This window comes from Drosophila simulans, chromosome 2L, assembly GCF_016746395.2.
Source record: "Drosophila simulans strain w501 chromosome 2L, Prin_Dsim_3.1, whole genome shotgun sequence".
NCBI classification, from domain to species: domain Eukaryota; kingdom Metazoa; phylum Arthropoda; class Insecta; order Diptera; family Drosophilidae; genus Drosophila; species Drosophila simulans.
In genome coordinates, this window is record NC_052520.2 from 2,067,584 (window position 1) to 2,090,849 (window position 23,266).

Consider the following 23,266-nt stretch of genomic DNA (forward strand, 5'->3'; position numbering starts at 1 on the left):
CGGTCCACCCTCGCTGAAAACTAACTTCCCACTTTGTCACGTTCTGATATTGTGTGATTTAATAAAATATCTATGACGGAAATTAAATTCTTGTTGAAATAGTTACTTTGAACAAGGTCTTTCATCCACCCTCGCCATCAAATGAACTCTGATTTTGAAGCGTCAATTTTCCAGCTAATTGCCAAAATAAGCAAAATTATGTGACGGGCGGTGCGAGCACTCCCCAATTTTTTCCATTTCGATGCAACGCATTGCCAATTGAAATTATGCACTTTGACAGGGAACGCATTTAGTGTTAATCATACGCACTGTTGCCGCTCGGCAGTCGAATCGAATGCCGCTTGCTAATTCGATGTTCGCAGGCGAATGCACAGGCAATGAGCAGTGCAGTGGCAGGAGACTGCAGATATTATTGCCTAATTTTCTCACCAAATAATTAAATATATACTTAAATGCTGCATGTGGGGAAATCCGGTTTAGGTGAAGTTTTCAGCAAACAAATTTATTGGCGCATAATTCAAGGCGGCGATGATGCCGCTGACGATGATGCATGGCGAGTCGGGAGGCAGCCCAAGATATGAATGGATGCGGCTGGCAATTTATGGCGACCAAGGGGGTGGCGTCGGGCGGTGGGTGGTGGCTGCGGCCAAGGCCGCTTGCCGTTCGCCGCTTGGCGTGGCTGCCAAAAGCAGCTCGCAAAAGAAAACGCCAGCCGCATGGCGATGGCAGAGCGGAAACGGAAATGGAAATGCGCAAATGCAATTGTCACAGACACACATACACACACGCACACAGATGCTGACACACACACGCACACTCAGGCAGCAGTCGGGGTGAAATTTTAATGGAAAATTGGTGTACTCGTCGTGGCAATAAATGAAGCTAGCATTTCTATACGCCCGGCTAATAAAAGGCCAAGCCCGCCGGAGTGACAGCCAACAAGGGCCAGGACAACAAGGCCCGAAACACCGAAGGGGCTGTCCAAGCCATGGTAGCCCCCTCTGACGTCACTTCCGCTGGGTGGTAATCCCCACTAAAGGGGGCTTATCGGGAGGGACTGAGCCTAGCCCCCGAATCCAAGGCCCAGGTACGCAAATCAATTTGTTAAATCTCTCCCCGAGCAAGTGGGCGGCAGGCGAATATCCTTCAAAGGAGCACATCTCTCCTCGCTGCTCTGTCTTTATGCCTACCGCTTAATCTTTCAATTTGCATATTACATAATCGCTTGGCTGGGCGGAACGGGGTGTGTTTGATCACTCGGAAAAATAACTATACATTTTACCCTGTTGTTGATTCAGAGGAAAAACAATTATCGGAATCTGTTACTCAATTGATGGGAGTACACGTGCAGTAATTTGGATTCGTGAGTATAAACCTCTCCTTTTATTAACCCTATTCAATTATATTTCTCGAGGTGCAGTGGCAGATATGACCCAAACATTGAGCCAATGCTTTATGGTCACTTGAACGCAAATCGCACAGCCAGAGGGCTACAAGGATACTTCAGAGGAAGTGCTGTGGGGAAGCACTGATAGCCAGATGGACGGATCCACGGATGCACGGATGGAGAGGAGGACGAGGTCGAGGTGGCCGCAGGCAAACACTTGACGTGCGCTTATGCGGCACCGAGTTGCGCATACGCCGTGTGGACCGCACATTGAATATGCTGATGCAGGTGGAGCCATAGCCATATCCATTGCCATAGCCAGGGAAGCAGCAGCTCCATGTTGATATATGTCACACAGACCGGCAAAATAAACTGCACCAAAGGGGGCGCGCGGCTAGTGTAGTGTGTGGGCGTGGCACGGCCTACTTACTGGCCATCGATGATAGTGCTAGGCGTTGATACAGTTGCTGTAACAGGATTAGCTCCGGATTTGGCTTAGGCACGGTCCCCATGTTTGCCCGCCAGCTGATGGATGGATATGGGACTGGGAGTGGGACTGGGAGCGGGAGCGGGAGTGGGTGTGGGGACTCCAAACACTGGGCAAGTCAAATCCGTAACGAGAGCTGCAAGTTAATGGGACGACCTCAATGAAATAGCTCAACTGCATTGCCGGCCACTGCGCCAGTCAAATATTATTCGTTGTGGCCCCCAAATAAAATGCAATTATTGTCCATCTATCAAATGGCCGAGTGTGTGTGCCCTGCCTGGTTTGTGGGCTTTTAATTGGTTGGCCTGGTCCCGTCTGTTAACTATTGGCACTGACTGTATGGCCGGGCTCACTTGGCCATGCAAATGGAAAGTCTCGCAGTCAGATTATTGAGCATACGGAAAGGATAGGCTTCTGAATTCAACTAAAAACAGTAGATTGCTTGCGAAATTCGATTGATGTGGAAATTCCATTTTTCCCTTCGATGTAAATTGATTTTCGGAGCTGATAAACATTTTTAGTCGAACTCCATTCGTGCGCTCCGATTGCTTTTCCTTTCGGTCAAGAACCCTCAATTAACAACTTTTAGGCAAATGGACGAGTGGCGGAGAGGTGAGGGGTAACCCCAATTAAAAACAACACAAGACAAAGAAGCGGAAGTGGAGGTAGCCGAAGAAATTGAAAGTTTTGCCGCATAACAATTAATTAAATTTGTATCCCTGCCTTCCTGCCTCTGTGTCGTTTGTGTTGTTTGTTGTGCAACACACACAAAATATTGAATGTCAAACAATGGCAGTTGTTTGCACTGAGTGGAATATTCCAACTGTAACTGAGTCCTGTATAATTAGAGCGGGACGGGCGGGGCGAACCCAGGTGAGTTGGAAGGACCTTGACTGATGGGCGGAGTCGGTGGAGTGGGTGGTGTGGGTGTTGTGGCCGAGTGGGCGGCAGGAAGTGTAAGCGTAGACGTAAGCATAAAAACAATTAAAACTTTTGCCAAAGGCACAACTTGCTAACGCTGCACTGAAATTAGTTTTAAGTTGTAAGTCTAAACTAATACATATTTGTTGCAGAACCCACGGAAAGTTCCCCAGTGCACAATGTGTACTTGTAAGTTAAAGATAAAAAATATTGGCTAATTGCATCTTAATAAGTAAAAGCTCTTAAACTAGCGTTTCTTTTTCGCAGTGCCCAAATTATGGCAACTAGTTCTTTCGAGTGCCTATAAAAGCGGAGGCCAACATTGCGTCTGACACTTGCCCAGAGCAGCTGACCACTCGAGTTGCGGCAAGAGCATCGATAGTATCCACTTGAGTTCATCCCAGGAATGACTGACAGCGGGCAGCCTGCCATTGCCGGCCACTTTTACCGGATTCCCCGCATCTCCGGCCTCATTGTCGGCCTCTGGCCGCAAAGGATCAGGGGCGGGGGCGGTCGTCCTTGGCACGCCCATCTGCTCTTCGTGTTCGCTTTCGCCGTGGTGCTGGTGGGTGCGGTGGGCGAGGTGTCCTACGCCTGTGTCCACCTGGATAACCTGGTGGTGGCGCTGGAGGCCTTCTGCCCCGGAACCACCAAGGCGGTCTGCGTTTTGAAGCTGTGGGTCTTCTTCCGCTCCAATCGCCGGTGGGCGGAGCTGGTCCAGCGCCTGCGGGCCATGTTGTGGCAATCGCGGCGGCAGGAGGGCCAGAGGATGCTGGTCGGACTGGCCACCACGGCCAACAGGCTGAGCCTGTTGCTCCTCAGCTCTGGCACGGCGACAAATGCCGCCTTCAACTTGCAACCGCTGATTATGGGTCTCTACCGCTGGATTGTGCAGCTGCCAGGTCAAGTCGAGCTGCCCTTTAATATCATGTGAGTAAGCTAGTTAGTGGTCTCTGATATGGGCTAGTAGCAGGCGGATTTTGTGGCTGAATCCCTATCGAACGCTGTTTCGTGCTACTTTATGGGCTCGTACTTATTTATTACTTACGTAAGCATCGCGTATCCGTTAAGATGAAAAGTTCCTCAACCAATTTGGTTGATGGCGGGTGATACATAAGTAATGATTCCAATTGCCCCCGCCAGAAGCACTTAAGATACGCCATCCGCCATCCGCCATTAATCGCAGCTCCTTTTGAACAGACTGCCCTCGTTTGCCGTGCAGCCAGGACTCTTTCCGCTCACCTACGTGCTCCTGACCGCTTCCGGTGCCTGCACCGTTTTCGCCTTCAGCTTCGTGGACGGATTCTTCGTCTGCTCGTGCCTCTACATCTGCGGCGCTTTCCGGCTGGTGCAGCAGGACATTCGCAGGATATTTGCCGATTTGCATGGCGGTGGGTCTGGCTCTGCTGCGGCACGATGACAATGGTTTTCCCTCGCTCGATGACTTTCCTTGGCTTTCCTTTCCTTGCAGACTCAGTGGATGTGTTCACCGAGGAGATGAACGCGGAGGTGCGGCACAGACTGGCCCAAGTTGTCGAGCGGCACAATGCGATTATCGATTTCTGCACGGACCTAACACGCCAGTTCACCGTTATCGTTTTAATGCATTTCCTGTCCGCCGCCTTCGTCCTTTGCTCGACCATCCTGGACATCATGTTGGTGAGCCCTTTTTCAGAGGCCTTCTTGGGGAGGGTATCCATGACTTTAGCAACCAGGACGGACAAAACTTGGTAACACGTTGTACCAATATCAAAGCCCCCTTTAATATTTGGCCAGTTTGTCGCGCCACTGGTTTTTCGCATCGCCTGCATTCGGCGGCTGTTTTAAAAGTTTTTCCCTGTTTTCACTGTTTGCTGTTTTTCCCTGGCTTTTCCAGCCGCTCCGTTCTGATTCGCTTTTCCCGATTTGTTTGTTTGCTTTGTGGCTGCGGCTGCGGCTCTCTCCGGTGGCAATTTATAAGCGCATGAATTGTTACTGCTCCCCAAAAAGTTTTTAATGCGACTTTCGCACGTTTTCCGGTGTCCCGGACACCGGAGACCCATAAGCTGTTTGCTGCAACTGGCGAGCGGAGTGGAAATGTTCGGGAAAGGCTCATGGCTCATGGCTCCTGGCCCCAATGGGATAAATGCTGCCAGCAATTTCTTAGCCCTTCTGCCGCTTCTTTTTCGGCCCAAAGTGGTGTTGAGTAATCCATTCGAAACTTGTTTATCGCTCGGGGATCCTGCGACCAGCGATCTATTATCACTTTTTAAGTCTGTTCGTGAAAGAGGGTTGGGCAGACTGAGTTTTGACACGTGCTCGATAACGGAAATATGAATACAAAGTTTGTTCTTTTTCGAAGCTGTTTTTATTTGAGCAAACGTGTGTGATAACGAGAATACAAGCTGATTGTCAAGGTTATTAGAAATGAGTAAAGTAAAGTTGCAGCTATAAACCTCGCTTACTTGAAGTTTGCGACCTTCAAGCTAATGCCAAAACAGAATTAAAATGAACTCAAAAGAAGCGGAAGAGCGGAAATGCAATTTATTGTAAGCCAATCCTGTCGGGGACTTATAAAATGGAGCATTGTCACAGTTTTAGGCACTCGACGACATGCATAAGATGCATAATTCTTTTTCAATGCCACAATGGAAGGAATGTCAGGCGAGTGGAAAATGGGAAAACGAGAGGAAAAGCAATCAGACTGCAGACCATTTGCCAAAGTGCATTTCTCTGATGTTTTCCATTTTCGCAACTACTTCAAGTCCGCGCACGCCACATAATACGACGGTATATATACACTTATATATTAGATAATCCCCTGCACTTTTTCAGCACCAGCAATTTCGCTCCAATTAATGACGTCTCCCCCCACTTCTCACTTTCCCCAACCTCCCAATTCTTCGTCTTCCGTCTCCGCAGAACACGTCGTCGCTGAGCGGCTTAACCTACATCTGCTATATCATCGCGGCCCTAACGCAGCTATTCCTCTACTGCTTCGGAGGCAATCACGTCAGCGAGAGTGTGAGTACGACTCCTGACCACACCCCCAACTCATCCCCACTTTTCACTTTCCCGGTCCCAGGCCATTTTCATTTCCATCACTCATTCGGCCTTAGATACTCTGGCGAAGGAGTTGTCACTAAACTCGATGCGATTGGAGTATTGAGTAAACTTACTTAACCAAATAACCAATCATATCTTTTCTTTTAGACAATTTTATGAATATTTATTAAATTCTGTTATTTTCCATTCGAATCCTGCCATGGTATTAAAGGATACTTCTCCATTATCATCTTGTGCTTTCCTGCTATTAGGAATATGCTGTGTGTGTATTTTTTCACCATTCGTGTAATTTTCATTTGACGCTAAACATTTAGCAGCCAGGCGGCCACATAAAAAATGATGTGCCATTCACAAATTGCACTTGCGATAAAATTTTAATTACACAACAAAGTGTAAGTGGGAATGCGCACCGCCCACCCGTCCCCCAGATCCACAACCAGATCCAGATCCAGATTCCAACGACTACCAACTCCTCCTCCTTCTCTTTCCACAGAGTGCGGCTGTGGCGGACGTGCTGTACGACATTGAGTGGTACAAATGCGATGCGAGGACTAGGAAAGTGATTTTAATGATATTGCGCCGTTCGCAGCGGGCAAAAACAATTGCGGTGCCGTTTTTTACGCCCTCACTGCCAGCATTCGGATCTGTATGGGATGGCATGCGATGCGTTGATTATGATAATAAATGTTTATGTTTCTGTTTCCGTTTCCGTTTCCGTTCCGTCCAGATACTCAGCACAGCCGGCTCATATATCACGCTGCTGAAGACGTTCCTGTGAGCCCACGCGGCGTATGATTGATATGCCGGATTGGGCGCTGTCCTTCGCTGTTTGTTTAAATTAAGAGCTGCAACCGAACGGACCTCAAATTGCCTGTGAATAAAAGTGGACGGGTGGGCGGAGCAACAAGTGCCGCCTGTCCCGGCCGTAATTGTTTCATTTAAATATTGCGCTGATCTCCGCGTGCGGATTCCAACTAATGAAAAACACTTGCGGCTATGGCCGCATTAATTGGGTCGGCGGAGTGGAAAAGGGGGGATGGGGGCCACTGGATGGGGTTGCTCCACGGCGGAGACAGTAATGGCGTTTTTACGGCGCCATCTTGAGGTCTGCCGAGCTGTTTGTTGTAACAACATTTGCGTTATTCTTTCCTCCGCCGGAGCAGCAGCAAATATCAATTATAATTCGTGAAATTCGAGACTGTTATGGCCAAGTCTGTTGGAAGTTAGTGCAGGGCTTACAGGGATATAATTATTTAAAGCATAGAACATCTGCACAAAAAAATCCTATTGGTCTATAAACTTCTTTAATTTCATACCAAAAAAATGCAATTTATTTACTTTGCCCGAGTAATGACGTGAATAATTCCCTATGAATTTATATGCCATTTGGTTTTTTCTTCGACTCCTTCATTTGCATTTCTATCTGCATCCGCTCTTCAAAGGGATTTTCACTTGTTTCCTATCTCTGCCAACTAATTGAGTTGGGAAACTCACTGAAATTGTGCATCTGCTAAGTACTCACCGCATTTCAGAAAGACATTAAAAGTTTGCCACAGCCCGAAATGAAAAGCGCACTCGTTGCTTCGATTCGATTCGATTCGTTTCGTTTTCGTTTTCGGTTTATTGTTGAAAGAGTTCATTCCATTGATTTATTTATTTATTGGTTTTATCATCACATAAATTATCTAAAATCTGCTTACTGGCTTACGTGTAGTAAATTCATGCCTACCCATGCTTTTACTCGCATGTGCAACACAAAACTTAGTCGAGCATGCCGCAATTGATTTCCACCGCTTTCCATTCGCTTTCCGCATTTCGCATATTGCATTCACATTAATTTTATTCAATTTTCGTTTCCATTTCGACGGCGAGTGCCGCGTGACTAAATTTCATTTTGCCCATAAATAAATTCCGCACAAGTTAGTGTTTATAATTAAGTTTTTGCTTTTAGTTGATCAGATGAGAGTTTTTGTTCATATATATTACAATCTTTCTTTTCGGGATAGTGTGTGTTACTTGTGTGGGTGTGTGGGTGTTGCTTGTGTGTGGGTGAGTGGGGGCGTGGCTCCTCTCTTATCATATCTTCCTTTTTTTCGGTTAGCTTTGCTTCTGTTGAGACAGCATGAAATGTTTATAAAGTCGATGCGTGTGCGGCTCCTTCGTAAAGGAGCGGCAGTAATGAAATAAAATACACACTTTTGTATCTGTAACTATATCTGTGAGCGGGGCCGCATCTTTGTGGTATTTACAGAGAGTGTCGTCCTTCTGGTCCTGTGTCCCGTGTCCTGCGTCCTTCCTTTGTCCTTTGTGCCATGTGCCTTGTCCCTCCTCCGGCCCGTGCATTTCACATTCTGCATTTTGCATTCTCGTGCCCGGCTCAGTGTCTCATTTTGCACAATGAAATGTAAATATTAAAAGGAAAACAAACATTCGCCTGAAAGGGAAAACGCCTCCCGCCTTGTTTGCCTTTTCCATTTTCCTCCTTCCCCTGCAGAATCCTAAAAAAAACAGCACAGCACAGCACACAGAGTAAAAATTCCGACGTCATGGAACATAATTTCCTCGTTCAGCTGCAATTAGAGTGCTAACAACTTGCGCTTTCAGTTGCCAGCAGCCAGTCCCGCTCGCAGCAACAACAACTCCGGCAGCAGCAGCAGATGGGGGAGCAGCTGGAGCGGACCGGGGGCGCAAGGACACGCCCCGCTCTTCTGCATCGCAGCGGGGTTCTCATCTGGGGAGACAAACAGTGGCATAATGAACATGTGTATTCAAATTTCGACGAGGGCACAGCGCCATAAGCTATGCCCGGGCAAATAACTTAATTTAATTGTGACCTACACAGAGAACAATCACTATATCCTGACTGGACTTTTACATGAGCTATCTCTTAGTACATACTATGAATAACTGACTGTACCACTGATTTTTCACCATGCAGCGCTGGCAGTGACTGTGAAATGAGGAATGGCTAAGTGGAGCAGGGGCAGGACGGTTGTTTGTTCCGACTAGATAAATGACATATGTGTGTCTGCGTATACGCAATATTTCTGCGGCCTTTCTCGCCCGAGCAAATGTTATTCCAGGCGCATCATTTGTCAATGCTTTGTTTTGACTCGTCACAAAGGATACGTTGGCCCACGCCCCCACCATCCTGGCACTGATTTTTAAGGACCCAACGCGTCGGGATATGAGCAATGAATAATGGGTGGAATATGCTCTGCACGGGCAGGGTATCGAGGGGGGTACATAAATAAGGCACGAAATTGGAATTCCATTTCTGCTAAATCATTTTTTGTCAGCCTCCGAGGAAGTGGGTTCCCCAATCGCTATCTAAGCTTTCCCTAGTGCTCTAAAGCCCAAAAAATTAAGGTATTACTCGGTCCTAGTTTGAGTTAAAACTCCCGGTAGAGCATCTCCCTGGTCGCCTTTACCCCGCCTAGGCCAGCACTTTGCCCTTATCATTTTTCTTAAAATTTTATTGCCTTTGATTTATTATCTGTATTTATGCAAGCCAGTCGCAGTTACAGTCACCGTTACACTCTCAGTGGTTGTGGCAGCAACTCCTCTTCTACGGCGTGTCTGCTATCTGGACTCCCATTGCCACCCCATCGCATCTCAGTCCGTACCCAACTCGCGGCCTTTGTGCCACATGTGGGGCATGATTAAGTGCCTTTTTGCAACTTACTTCTGACATTTAATCATATTTATTACGGCTTTGCAGCGAAGGATGAAGTGGGAGCAGCGGATGGCGGCTCTTTAAAATGCAAATGCCTGTCCGTACAACAATTTCATTTGAATAAACAACTTAACAACTTAAGTGCTGGACATTTCGCTTAACATTTGATGCTGCATAAAAACTAAGACTACGCGCGAAATTACTGGGCCAGGCCTTCAATTTGCTGCGAATGTCCTGCCATAAAAGGTCGTAAAAAACAGTGGAAATTGCCGGACAAAAGACGCGTCAAGTTTATGCCCCTCATTTCGCAGCTTAAAATGTCTTAATTCCCGTCTAATTTATGTGTAAAATATGCAAAGCCAAGTCACTGAGTTGTGCTCCTCCAGCCGCATTACTCATACGCCAAGGAGGCCAGCCCAAAAGACTCCCGAGCAAACAGTCGTCCCAATGATGGAGTGAGGCGAAAACTTTTAGTTTTTAGGCCGTGTCTGGGTGAATATGAATGGCGTTGGCTACACTGCTGGCCATAAAATGATTCACCCGTCCGCCAAGTGAAAAAGGGCTGTGCTAGTAAATGATAGTTAGCTTTTGGGAGTTAGCTTCTCCTTTGGCTTTCGTACACCAACTTCTGGCTGACAGTGTAACGGATAGGCTTATGCCGACCTGGCCAGCACCTGAGACGACAGTCAAAGGCTTTGATACACTCAGAGAAAATATTATAAAGATGGTGTTATATAAGGGGAGCATTTGGTCTGGAGGTCTCGGATCCTATAGTCCTTTTAAGAAGTTTCGAGGGAATGCATAAACGTAAGTATTACCAAAGCTAGTCAGGTATTGCTCCCAGTGTAGGCCACACTCGCTCACTCATTCCCAGGACTCACCATTAATCACATGGACCAGGACACTGGCGCTGCTGGCCGTCGTTGGCTGACACGTGTAGTTGCCGGTGTCCGTGGTCTGGGCATTCGAGATGCGGAGCCTGCGGAGGATTAAGCAGCGCACTGAGAACAACTCAATTAGGGAGTGGGGGACAGAGGAGCACCCACCTGGACTTGAGGGTATCGCCCAGCTGCGATTCCATGGCGATGCGTGTGGCGAACTCCATCTGCAGGTCCACCTCGCTCATTATGTCATTCGGGGACGTGTCCTCGGGGATCCCTTGGGGATGTTCGCCCCTGCCGGCCGGAACCTCCGGCTGTCCATCATCCGCATCGAAGGGGGTGATCATGTGCTCGCCGCGATACCAGTAAATCGGCCCAATGTCCTTCACCGACGGCTGCTGCACCAGGCAGTTGAGGATTATGGCGCTGCCCGCCTTGAAGTGCAGATCGGGTGGCCCACTGATAACCGCCTTGGCATCCGGGGAGATTTCTGCAAAAACAGGCCACAAACGAATTGAAAACATGCATCGTAGGTGGGAAACCGAAATCAATTTGGGGCAATCGCTCGTAAAACGAATTCGCAACCAACTGAATGAACATAAAAACTTTTAATCATAAAACTTTATGGAATAACTTTTCAATTGCACTAAATTTAAGTAAGCCCACGAAAAGCGAGGATGAAGTGGGCCCTTGGTGGGAAAATCACACACCAGACACGTGAATAAACTTATACGGCTGGCTGCGAGTGTGTGTGTGGGTGCCGCACACATACTCATGTGGAAAGTCACACTCGCCGCTCCTGCGAAACTGGGTTAATAATAATATTTATTATGCATTGGACTGTGCAAATAATAATAATTAAAAAATATACCCGAAAACAGGAGACATGCGTGGCCGAAACGAAATAAAAACTCTGTCGCCGCACCGTGGGATTGGATTTGCAATGAACGGGTATATGGGCATTCCAAAACGTGCTAAAAAGTAAACAGATTTAAGTAACCTATTTGAATTCCTTCCCGTTTCATTTCAATTAAATTTGATTTTCATCTTATGATCCTTTTGACCCACTGTGACCAGCGCGGCGTACGGAGCAGCTCATAAAAGTGCATATGATGATGATTACATGGGTCGCAGGATGCTCAGGGGTTTTCCGACGCGGGGGGATTGGTGGTGGTAGGCGGTTCCGGGGGTTAAAGTGTCTGCCGGAGATCTGGCTTCATTCCACGGCTCACTCCCTTTTCTCGCTGGCTTTTCCAGCTGTTTGTTTGCGTCTGTGGCATATGTGCCGAGTGTGAGGAGTTAAAAAATCCCATTGCGCCATTAAGTGCGTGTGTATTTGTATCTACCTCGGCCCCATCGGCACCCTCGGCCACGCCCCCTTTGCGAGAGTGTTTGTGCAGTGTCACTGCGTTAAAGGCAATTAACACCCGTCGGAGGGAGGGAGAGGGCAAATGCGGAAAGAGACGGCGACAGGCAGCTGCAGCAACAATTTTCACCCAACCAACCCACTGTTTTTCATTTCATTTCAGATTTTCATTTTTCCTTCATTTTTCAGCAGCTGTCGCTAAAGTTCTGCGTGAATTTTGTGTGGCGGCGCATGAAGTTTTTTAATTTAAATATTTCATGAAAATAAAATGCACTGCGACCTGCCAGCAACAACAAAAGCAGAACAGAGCAGAAGCGGGCCAAAAGTGGGCTTTCTCTAAGGTCAAATGGCTGTAATTACCACTTAGACGAGCACGAAAATAGAAATGGAATCAAGGCAAAAGCCGCATTAAATTCTGCGAAAATGTTGATGGGATTTGAAAGAGCGCAGAAAAGTATGCTTTAAACTAAATGAAGTGGAAACTGTGGCGAGCCTTGCAAACAATTCTTTAATGCAGTGGAAATAGTGCATTTTGTGCATGTGAAACCTATTGAACATAAATGTTTGCAGTCCTGGCAGAAATGCGTAATTTGTGTCCTTCTTTCAAAAGGATTAAACAATCAATTACTCAGCTAATTGCAGTTGAAATATGGCGGGAATATATTTTTCTTAAATTATGCGTGCATAAATACAACCTTTTAAATTGTCATCTTAGGGCATACTTTATGCATATTTATATTGGATATTTCACGGAGCCCCGTGGTGGACGTTACGCCCTGGGCAGAATTTATATCAGGCATAAATCTCGTTTCCCGAAAAAAAAACGAGAAAAACTGTGAAACGTTGAGGGAAAATAAAATCGTTTGGGTGGGACGCATAAATTTACATAATGACATTAATTAAATGCAATGCACCGCAACAACGAGGCAAGGAGCTGTAGAAACAGGAGCAGGAGCAGGAGCAGGAGCAGGATCAGGATATGGAAAGTAAAGGCGACACAGGAGCGAAGAGTTAAGCGCCTTGCGAAAGTCACTCATACGACACGTATGCCGATAATGTTATTAAGGACGCAGCCAGTTGGCCAGTTTGCCAGGCTGTCAGCAGTGTCCAGTAGTGAGCAGTCCAGTGCTGTCACGCTCCTTTGGAAATTGTTTCATTAACGTAAATTAAAATGCATACGGCCATGAAGAAAATGTAATCGGAAATTCGTTTGTAAGCGTCGGAGCAGGAAATCAGGAAAGAGGTTGCTGTCACAAGCGGACAGACAAAAATGCATCGCGCCCAAGTGCATAATCGGAAACTTAAAAAGGCATTGCCGACTGATTTGCATAAGTGGCTGACAGCAGATGCCGACAGGACCTGTCAGCAGCTCGCTTCCGAGTTGTCGCCTATCACCCCACCGCCCCCCAAAATCCTGGACACTCTTTTCATCCACCTGTCGCCCCGAAGAGCCGATGAGATTTAAAGACCCAACAATTGCCATCTTAATGGCGGCGCCTTAAGCCCGAAAGTGCCTTGCACTGCCATTAAAATCAATATGCAAAGTGATTGTTTTTTAAACGGATTGAGATTACGAATTAACGCCGATACAATGAGGCAATCGAGGGATGGCAGCAATCACATTTTGCGTAGGTAATTGTGTTCTTTGTGATTGCAAATTTAGCTGAAAGAAACGCTAGAGAAATTGGATTTCCAGGTGATACGACAAAGTGTGGCATATAAATCATGTGATTAAGAAATCCACTTTCCTGCAACCAGAAACCCATTATGCGCTCCGAAATCAGGCCATCATCAATTAATCATCGTCGGTAGATTTCGGAGTCACTAATGCACACAATAGACATTGTTTGCGATGGCAGAACAGGAAACCGGACTGATGGCACACTGCCTGCTAATTATATGCGGACACACGCATTATGCATGGCTCATTAAAACGCCGAATACATTTCCAATCGGTGCTCGAAATCCCGCCGGGTTGACATGCTAATTAACTCAGCGACTACGGCGGCATGTAAGCTCCATGCGATCCGAGCTCCTGGGGCCAGACACCAGGAGCTCCAGGAGCACCCGGAGCAACAGGAGCGGCAGCAGCTCGACCTCGCTTTTTATTTGTTTATTTATTTATGGGCCGAAATGCGAAATTAAAAATGAATGCCTAGAGGCGCTTCATCTAAACGAAACGAAACGGAAACGGTTGCCCCTTCGGTTAGGATGAAATAATCATAATGGCGAGGGCAGCTCCTCGCCCGAAAACTGAATTAACATTTTTAATAAGCCCGGCGGCGACAAGGTAAACAGTCGGGCCACAGCAAATCACTTTCAAATACTCATGGCAATAAAACAAAACTCATTTCGCATCTCGGATGCCACTCACCGATGATGTTCAGCTGGAAGGCCATGGACATCTTGGGCTCCGTGTTCACCTGGCACTCGTAGATGCCGCTGTCCTTGGCCAGCGGCGCCTTCACATGCAGCGTCCACTCCCGGGAGTCCTTCGATTCAGTCACCTGCCACAGGACACAATATCAGTTTAAACACCACAGTTTGCAGTTTACAGATTTCAATTCAATTCGTCCTGCCAGTCTCGGCGGAATAATTATTCGCTTTCGAGGCAACAATTGGCAAGGCTGCAAATTTGTGTTGCCATGCAATCGGGTCTATCATTTTTTCATGGAAATTAAGCAATTATACAATTGAATGTTTGTTTGTTTACTGCTCGCTTTGCAGCTGCAGCACAGTGGCCAAAAAAACACAGTGTTAAGGGGCTGAGAGGTGGTTGCGGACTTGTCCTGAGTTATGAGTTGGATTAGCCATTGAAATATCGTTTATGCATGCATAATGAAAGTGGCCCTATGGCCATAATTCCCCTGAGAGCCGGAGTTAACTTTTACATTGTGGCTGAAAGTTTATCGGGATTTGTTGTGTTGTGTTGCCAGCTAATCTGGTCCTTTGAAATACATAGATGTACAGGTATTTCGTCCGCTGTAAGGATAATGCAAACTAAAGCTGACAGATGGTAACTTAATGTCCTTGCTCAAATATATGTGCTGCCAATCAGAGAGGACGTGAGGATATCACTATCAGCTCAACTCTGTCGGAAAGAAAATTCGTTAAGAGTTGAGAGTCCTTCAGAGCAGCATTCCCCCCTTCGGTCACCATCAGATTGTATCCGCAGTAAGCCACTGTGTCCGCTGACTTTGAGACCCGAGTTAAGCATCGCATTCAATTAGCCAGCGAATGGAGGATTGCTGCGACATGGACCCACCTGGAAGCGCTTGTCCGAGGTGTAGGTGGCAGTGCCTACAGTCAGGATATGCAGATCACGTTTCCGTATCCAGGATACCTGTTGAGCGGAAGGAAGAGCGAAAGGGAGACAGAAAAATTGATTAACGAGTGCGCATCCATATGATATACTCGATGTCCTTGGCACGCATCTTCATCACTTTGCGCCGGCAGGACCCGAGGGGAATGGCATGCCAAGACTCACCGATTTATCATGCAGACTGTCCACGCGGCATTTAATTATGGCCTCCGTGTGGCCAGTGCGTCCGGTGATGTTGCGCGGCATGCCAAAGTCGAAAATTGGCATCGACTGCGAAGTGTCCGCATCCTGCGACTCCTCATCCGCTCCGCCACTCCGCTCCCTCTCCGCGTCCGTCTGCGCAAACAGATCGGAGCCAAAGGACGCGTCCAGGAAGGCTAAACTCTTGAAAGTGTGATTCGTGGCTTCCGTTTGTGGCCCGTGCGCCACCGCAAACGATGAGAAACTGGATGGGGATGATGCTGGAGCTGATGCTGCTGGGGGCGACGGCGACTGAGACTGCGATGATGACAGGAATGTCGACAGCGTTGGCCCATCACCGGAGTCATCCGGATGCCCAGTGGAGGCGGCCGAAGCAGCGAGTCCTGCAAGAAGACAAAGGAAAAGGGTGAGCAGGCGCCACGGAAGCAGGAAAAGGATGAGGGACACTAAGAAAAAAAGTGATGCATCACTTCCTTATATAAAGAATAATACTAAGACATAAAGGATAGACTTTACTGCATAAATTTTTAAACTTTTAAAGTAGTTAAAATATGCATTTTAATATCCATTACGATGTTCTGCTTTTATTTTCACATATTCAAATAGACTTTTTTTGCTACTGTGTAAGGCGCTCGCCTGCTTGCTGTTTTTCTCCATCTCCTTGTTGGCCAAATGAATTTATAACTCGGTCGACTGCCCCGCCTGCCCCTTGTGCCCCTCCTGCCACCCATTCATCTTGCCGGGTCTTTTGATTTGATTTGTAACCACTTTGGCCACAACTTTTTGCTTTCCCCCGCAGGAGCGACCACAAAGTAACTTCAATTCAATTCACTTTCATCCTTGCTCTCCGCCCGCCACTCGCACAATTTAAGCAAATAAATTCCGTTTTGGCTTAAAAGTGCGGGCCGCGCACAATTTGCATTTAATTTATTAGCGAGCGCTTCGCATTTTTATCCGCCACTGCATATGTGCACAAATATTTTGCATATCAATTCAGCAACCCGTTTCTGCGCGGCAACAATTTAAGCGAATCCACAGAGCCAAAGTGACAAATTCAATTTGTGCGCGCCAAAACAATAAACGCAACACAAATGGGGGAAATAATATGCAACAAGCTACAAATAAAGTCAAAACGAAATATTAAGCATCCGCCACGTTGTCTCGACAGCAGCGACAGCAAATATTTGCAAATATGCCAACTACACAAGTAAAGCAAAAAAAAAATAAAGAAGCGAAATATAAAAAATTACTTTTAAATTCAAATCAACAGGGAATTTGATGTGGACGAGCGACAGTCGGGGTGGGGGAAAATGCCCAGCTGAGAGCCGGGAAATTGGGGATATTGGATTGAGTTTGAAGTTGGCAATAAAGTTGAAATAGAATTTTTCTGGGCTGCCAGGGGATTTTAGACTACAACAGCTTGGGATCACCCAAAGTGAAGATGTCGGATGCAGTTTATTATTTTTAATGGGAATAATCATGGCTCTCTAAAGGATGTAGTCTATCTAGGAAATGCATGTCTTTAAGAATCTGAAACTTTATCATTTATTTAGTGGATAGGACTGTCGTAAAATGGTTACTCTTATTCCCGCACATTCCCATAACATTTGTAAAGAGACTTTTGAGCAGCTGCAGCAGCTTTAATCCTGTTCCTATTGTCACACAATTTTCAGTCAATTCCTGGGATTATCCGGCCTCGTCCTTCGGCCTGGGCGCAGCCTTCCAGGGTATCCTGGCATTCGGGGACCGCCGTCGAACCCATGTTTTATGCGATTCCCGAACGGAGAGCTCTGGCAAACAAACTTTTTATTTTGCTGCGACCTACTTAAAGGTCCCGCCCACCGCCCTCCCCTCGCCCACCGCTGCCGACTGTGAGTCGTCTGGGTTCACCACATGAGGTCATGGAAATGCTTTCCGCTTGTTGTTTTTCTTTATGCGCTGCTGTAAAGTAAAGTAGCAAATTTGTATTTTATTGTTTGTCGCCGGCAAGAATGCGGGCAGAGCGCAAAAACACACACGAAAAGAAAGCTAAAAATGTGCGTCTGCCAACGCTGCGAATGAGTGATTCTCCTCCGGCCGCGAAAGGAATTTTTCCAGCTAAATGCTCAAAGGGAAAGTCGTCGGTGAGCGAAGTGCTGCGGGGAAATTCCCAGCCATTTCCCCCGCCAGCTGCGGTGGCAGCAGCTGCGAAAGCGATTTTCCATCATCACCATCAATAACTTCATCATTGGCATGCCATTTTCCAGGACATTCCGATTCGGAACCGCTTGAAGGTTCGCCGGAAAAACTGCGAAACTTTCTAAACAAATTTAAACAAATAAAAGAGCAGTGGCAGCTCTGTTGTTTTGTGGGTTTTCCGGCTACTTTTTCCACTAAGCCGCAAAGCTTTTTTGAGTATTTCCTTTACCGAATTCTTTTTTTTTGTCGGGCCTACTTCTCTGGGCAGGGGAGTGGTATCCCCCCGCCAGACCCCAAAACTGATTTCGCACTGCAGCCAAAGGCGGCTGAAAGTTGGTCGCCGCGTTTTGTGTTTTTCGCCAATGTTTGCTGTAGGTCGCGGCACGCCCCCTTCCCCACCATCCACCCCGCAGTACCCCCTCCTCCCTCAGCGCTTGCGGGCCAGGACCTGCTCCACGCTCCTTTGCTGGCCAAAAACTCACATACACAGCTGCCACAAGTGTTTCGGCGAAATATTCGTGCTGCGCCTGCAGCGATTCGTGTGCATTTGGCAAAGCACTTAAAATGACAAAAATAACAGCAGAATTCTAGACAAGCCAGGCGTACAAAAGGAGCCAGCCAGCCAGCGAGCAGGAGGTGGATCCTGGATCCTGCCAAACATTCGGATGTTCACGGGCTGTTCCCGCAATCCTTTCCACTGCGGCGTCTAGTATCTAGTATCTGGTTTCGGCTTCGGGTTGTCAGCTGTCTGGGGATGCGGACAACGTTTTAATGCAGCCAGTTAACGCAATTAAAGCTGCCAGCGAACTTAGTCGAGGCTGGTTAACCCTCAGTGGTATCTAATTTAATTAATTGCCAGATTCGAATAGAATGGCATGCAGATACTGATTTTAAAGATACTCTTTAATAAGTCTTAAATTGTTTGTCGTTCCATAATATTGCCTGGCATGATGTGTTTGCTTGTAATACAAATTTGAGCGGAATAAATTATGGTAAATGTCTCATATTTTAGGACGGAAGAATCCCCAGACGAACCCTTTTCAGAACACTATTTGTATCCCCCTGCTGACAGCATGTTCTATTTAAAGCGTCGAGTGCCGAGACCAAACAAAAAATGCCGCCTAATGCCAAGTGTCGTGGAGGGGGCGCGAGGGGACGGAAAACAAGCAAATAAATTGAAATGGCAGGCAATTGAAAACTACCCATGGATTTGTCAGACTCTGTCTGGCTTAGCGCCGCATAAGCATATACAATTTTCCGCTTTCGGAAATGTACGAGTGTGAGTGCATGAAAATGCGGCTGACAGCCGGGCAGAACGGAAATTTCCCTCCGAGAAGACGGCGCAAATGTCAAGAGATTGGACGGGGTTCAATAAACGCCATAGCCGGATTCATCTGCTGCCCGCCCAGAAATCTGATTATTTATGAAGTGCCTCGCCGGTTGCTCTGAGCTCAGAGTCCTGAGTCCTTGGTCCTGAGCCTTAGCTGTCCCAGCGGAGTGTGCAAGTGTCTATAAAAATAGCAAAACACCAGACGAATCATAATGAGTTCGGGACTCGGCGCGGCTCACGTTCCGCAGGACTCACGTGGCAGGACCTCTCTCATCCTGTCCGCTCATTGTCATCGTTAACACTCGTGTAATGTCGCTCATAAAGGACCCGCTCTCTCCTCCATTCTGCAATTAAAGGCGTGTTCATGGGCAGGAAGGATCTGCTCCGAAGAGATTTACATAATGCCGAACAATATGGCCGAGGATGGCAACTATTTTTACATGCCCATAATTTGATGACGACAATGTCTTGGCATAACAATGAGATGCGACTCCATCCGAGGACCTCATGTAAATTTCATTCTGCTGACTTTAAGGATCTCCCGGCCCACTGAACGGGCCACACACGTGTTTGTGGGTTTTTCACTGCCCAGATTTCGGTTTTCCCTCTATTTTTTGATTTCTTTGATTTTCTCTTCATTTTCCGGCTGCTGCTGCCATCGAGCGGATTTGTTTCGTGTGTGAAATCGAGCGTGAATGTTCAACGTAAATAAAATTCAATTTGGCATTTTCCTTTTAACTCAATTTATGTGTCAAGTGAAAGTGGATTTGACTCGGACAAACATTGTGTGGCCATTTGGCTTGTCCCGTATCAAAGTTATAAATGAATTTATAGCCGACTTTTCTCTCTCTCTACCCCCTCCCACCCTTTTCAGCCCCACAAAATTAATAGCATTTGGACCAGCGGATTGATTGAATTAACCCGACCAGCGATAATATTTCAGCCAAAGGGCTTCTGCAACATCGCTGCCAACAAACAAGCATTTTGCAATGTCGCTTAATTGATGCAATTTGACGGTTACATTTGCCCAAAAAAACAGTCGATTAACTCGCCACTCAGGTGAACTTATTTAATGCATTTATTCGGGGTGAACCAGGTGAGAAGATTAACTGCTGTTAATAACTGCGTCTGGCGATCGCAAACTTTTTCATTCGCCCCAACACATGAATGCGCAAATGCGTATTGTCTGTCAATTGAATGGTCAGCGTGTAGGTTTTTTAAATTTACATTTAATTGTGGCCATTTTAGTTTGACAGCAGTTACATTAAAAACTGAGGAAATAAAAGAAAATAATTGATAATTTCTCTCTAAATTAAACTGAATTTCAGATTCTCATCATTTCTTTCTAAAGTTGACCAGTTTCGTTGGCTTGTTTAATCATAAACCAGATTTACTGCTCAAAACTCATCGGATCCGCACAGAATCATATCATGCAACTCGGGTTTCTCCTGTCCATTTCCATTCCGCATGCAAACGCAAATCGAAACAAATAGTTCCCCGAAGAATCGATTTGAGAAAGACAGCTCGAAACATTTTTGTGGCCCACACACACACACAATCCGAAAGCCGAAACGCACACACACACACACACTCGAACCGTCAGACAAATTTCACATAATCAATTCTGGTTTTAGGCTCGTTGCTTCATTGTATTGGAGATCGGGAATCGGGGGACAGATGTCCAGGAGGCGAGGAGCGGAGCTCCAGCTGCTGATGGATGTCTCTGGAGCAATACATCAAGCCAAATTAGCAGTTTGTGTTCCATGTTCGAAAAGCCAAAATGCACAGCGATGCGGGGGGCAAGAGATTTGAGATTTAATGGGAGGGGAAAGTGTAGCCATAGGAAAACAGAAAGAAAATGAGGATACTCCTAGCTATCTCAATATTACTATATTTACATCATATTACCAAATATAGCTAATGATTTAATCTACAATCGAATCTACATCATTGCATTTAAGCTTACTTTCACATTTGCCGCCTACTTTTTTTCTGCCAGTGCAGTCATAGAGATTGAGTCATAGGAACATGCACATAACTCGCCCAGGTGCGTTTTGGGCCATCTAAATTGGCTGACAGCATACACGAAGGACACACAAACACGGGTGGCCCAGTGGGCGGATGAGGTAAGCACATCCAAAGGGGGGCATGTGGGGCCAAAGCAGTCCTAGAGTGGAAGACCTGAAATGCGTTAAATGCGTTTGATGTGCAGAGTGCGTCTAATGTTTGAAAATTTCCATAAAACATGCAATAAAAGCCCAAGGACAACAGCAGCAAAGGGTTGAGCGAAGGGAGCGTTAGCTGGATGAAGGAAGAGGGGAAGGGCGAGGAGAGGAGGAGGGGTTAAAGGGAGCAGGAGGAACAACACTTGCCGGCATAATGGAAAAAGTACAAGGGTCGCCATAAAAGCATAACAAGCTAACGTGAAACGGTGCGGCAACTCGAAAGCTGCAAATGAGGCCAGCAGCCAGGATGCGAAGGCAGGACTAAAACCAGGACCTGCAACCTGGCAGCTCCTGGCTCCTGCCAGCGCTGCAGGCCGGGATTAGGTTCAGGGCGGGTCCTTGCTGCCCTTGCCCTCTCTTCCTTGGAGCGTGAAAGGTGTCAGGAGAATCGAAGCACCAGGAGCAGGAGCATGCCATCAGCAGTCGACAATGTAATGCTTCAATTTCACCCACGCATATACTACCCACACATGGACGAGAGTGCAGTGAGAAAAAAAAGAGTGCAGTAATTAAAATAAACTCATTTTGATTGGGGAATCTGTTGGACTTAAAGGATTATAGCTCACTGATGCACACTTCCATTCGAGTTTCAATATAGCTAATACACATTATCTGTGATATTGAAATGTGCCAAGATTACACAATATAAACTATCTAATACATGCTCCCCATTTCGCGCAGTGCAGACACACAGTGAAAGAGACATGCATCAAGTGCTTGCTTCGTTTTCCAATGGAAAATTGCACGCCAAAAGGAGGAGCAAAGAATTTGATGCTCGAACAGATGGAAAACGAAAGCGGAAATGTTGTGCTAAGCCACGCACGTCCTGCCACGTCCTGCCACTCCCACGCCGCCCCCTTTTCTGACCCTTTCTTTATCTTCTTCCGCACGGCGAGAGTGTGTGTGTGTATGTGACTATTTACATTGTCACACTTTCATCATTGTGTCAGTTGGGCTCCGTTATCTTCTGCTTTGCTCAGCTCTTCAAGGATGTGCCCAAGGACGTGGGCGGCTCGAGGGGCGGCGTGTGAAGTGGGGGCGTGTCCAAGCAGACAGCTGCTGCTCAATTGCATTATCCTGCGTCCGCTGATGGATGATTGTTACGGTCCTCGTCCTGTGCCAGCCCAGCGTCCTGCATCCTGGCGCCCTTTGAGCTCCTCATCGCACTCGCAGAGTCTTGTAATTTGGCAAGTGCAACCCTTTTTCCAGGATAATTGAATATATTATGTGACAGCACATTGTAAGCAGGATCTGAAGTCATTTTTCCATTCGAGCTAGGAGATGTAAGAGCAAGCTTAAATGCATACATTAAAGCATGAGCGAATGGATTTCCCTGCACGGAATTTTCATAAAAGGGCTCCCCGGATTTATGAGCGGCAGCCAGGCAATATGAAGTGGAGTATTATTGGGGTAATGACTCACAACTCTCAACCGGATATGATCTGCATCCCCTTCCGCTTGAGGTTCCTTTCCCCGCGCCACCAACAGCTGGCTCAACTCGGATCGATTGCATTTTGAAAAGTTTTGCCAGAGCTGGAAAAAAATAATAACAAAACCGACTCAATTGCTGCCACCACCTTTCGGCTTGAAACAATACAAAACAAGCAACAACGGCGGAAAATAGAAAACTTTGGCTCTTGTGGAAAAGTTCGAGTACAAAGCAATAATAAGGAGCTCATCATGAATTTTAGAACGAGTGGCAGAAAGTATATAACACTCACACGCACACGATTGTGACTGGGTTTTAGGGTTGCCCCCATCTGCATCACGTATACGCCCAGTGTGGCCCACCTGGAAACAAACGTTTGTTGTGGTTGCTCCCTTGCAGCCGCCGACCCAAGCCTCCGGCCAGCTGAAAGGGCCTTTCTGTGCGGGATCTGCGGCCTGGCCACCGCACTGCCCACCGCACTGGCCACCGCCTCTTCCGGCTGGACGGCAACTAGAATAAAATTTAATTAACCTGAAACCTAGTTTCCTGCTCTAAGAGCCCGATTCTCAGACCCCGCCAGTCCAAGCCAGACTGCTTCAACTTGGCCGACTGGGAATTGCAAATGATGTAAACACGGAGCGGCCACAGAACAAAACAGAGGAACCGAATTGGACTGAGTCGAGGCTACATCTGGAGAAAATGCCGAGCTTTGAAAACTAACTTACTATATTTATTTAATCAATTATGAATCTAAGTTGATCAATACACAGAAGATGCCAGGAGATGCTGAACTCATGAAGTCTCAAAAGGATTTATTT

General features: G+C 46.8%; 2 protein-coding genes across 3 annotated transcripts in view; one reads left to right on the plus strand and one right to left on the minus strand.

Moving 5' to 3' along the window:
• The first annotated feature begins 1,975 nt into the window (after nt 1–1,975).
• LOC6730645 (odorant receptor 22c) lies at nt 1,976–6,783 on the plus strand. The gene is made up of 6 exons (XM_016179407.2): nt 1,976–3,725; nt 3,996–4,186; nt 4,267–4,454; nt 5,697–5,798; nt 6,334–6,486; nt 6,568–6,783. The coding sequence occupies exons 1-6, from the start codon at nt 3,202–3,204 to the stop codon at nt 6,616–6,618; spliced, it is 1,209 nt and encodes a 402-aa protein (XP_016023081.1). The 5' UTR covers nt 1,976–3,201; the 3' UTR covers nt 6,619–6,783.
• Nucleotides 6,784–7,427: 644 nt separating this feature from the next.
• Nucleotides 7,428–23,266, minus strand: part of LOC6730646 — a 42,050-nt gene continuing 26,211 nt past the window's right edge. For both annotated transcript variants that reach the window (XM_016179188.2, XM_039291153.2), the window contains exons 3-8: nt 15,251–15,669; nt 15,029–15,106; nt 14,138–14,270; nt 10,563–10,887; nt 10,398–10,495; nt 7,428–8,571 (exon numbers count right to left, since the gene is read on the minus strand). In XM_016179188.2, coding sequence (XP_016023083.1) covers nt 8,441–8,571; nt 10,398–10,495; nt 10,563–10,887; nt 14,138–14,270; nt 15,029–15,106; nt 15,251–15,669 — 1,184 coding nt within the window. In that variant the 3' untranslated portion in view covers nt 7,428–8,440. The remainder of the gene's footprint in view (nt 8,572–10,397; nt 10,496–10,562; nt 10,888–14,137; nt 14,271–15,028; nt 15,107–15,250; nt 15,670–23,266) is intronic.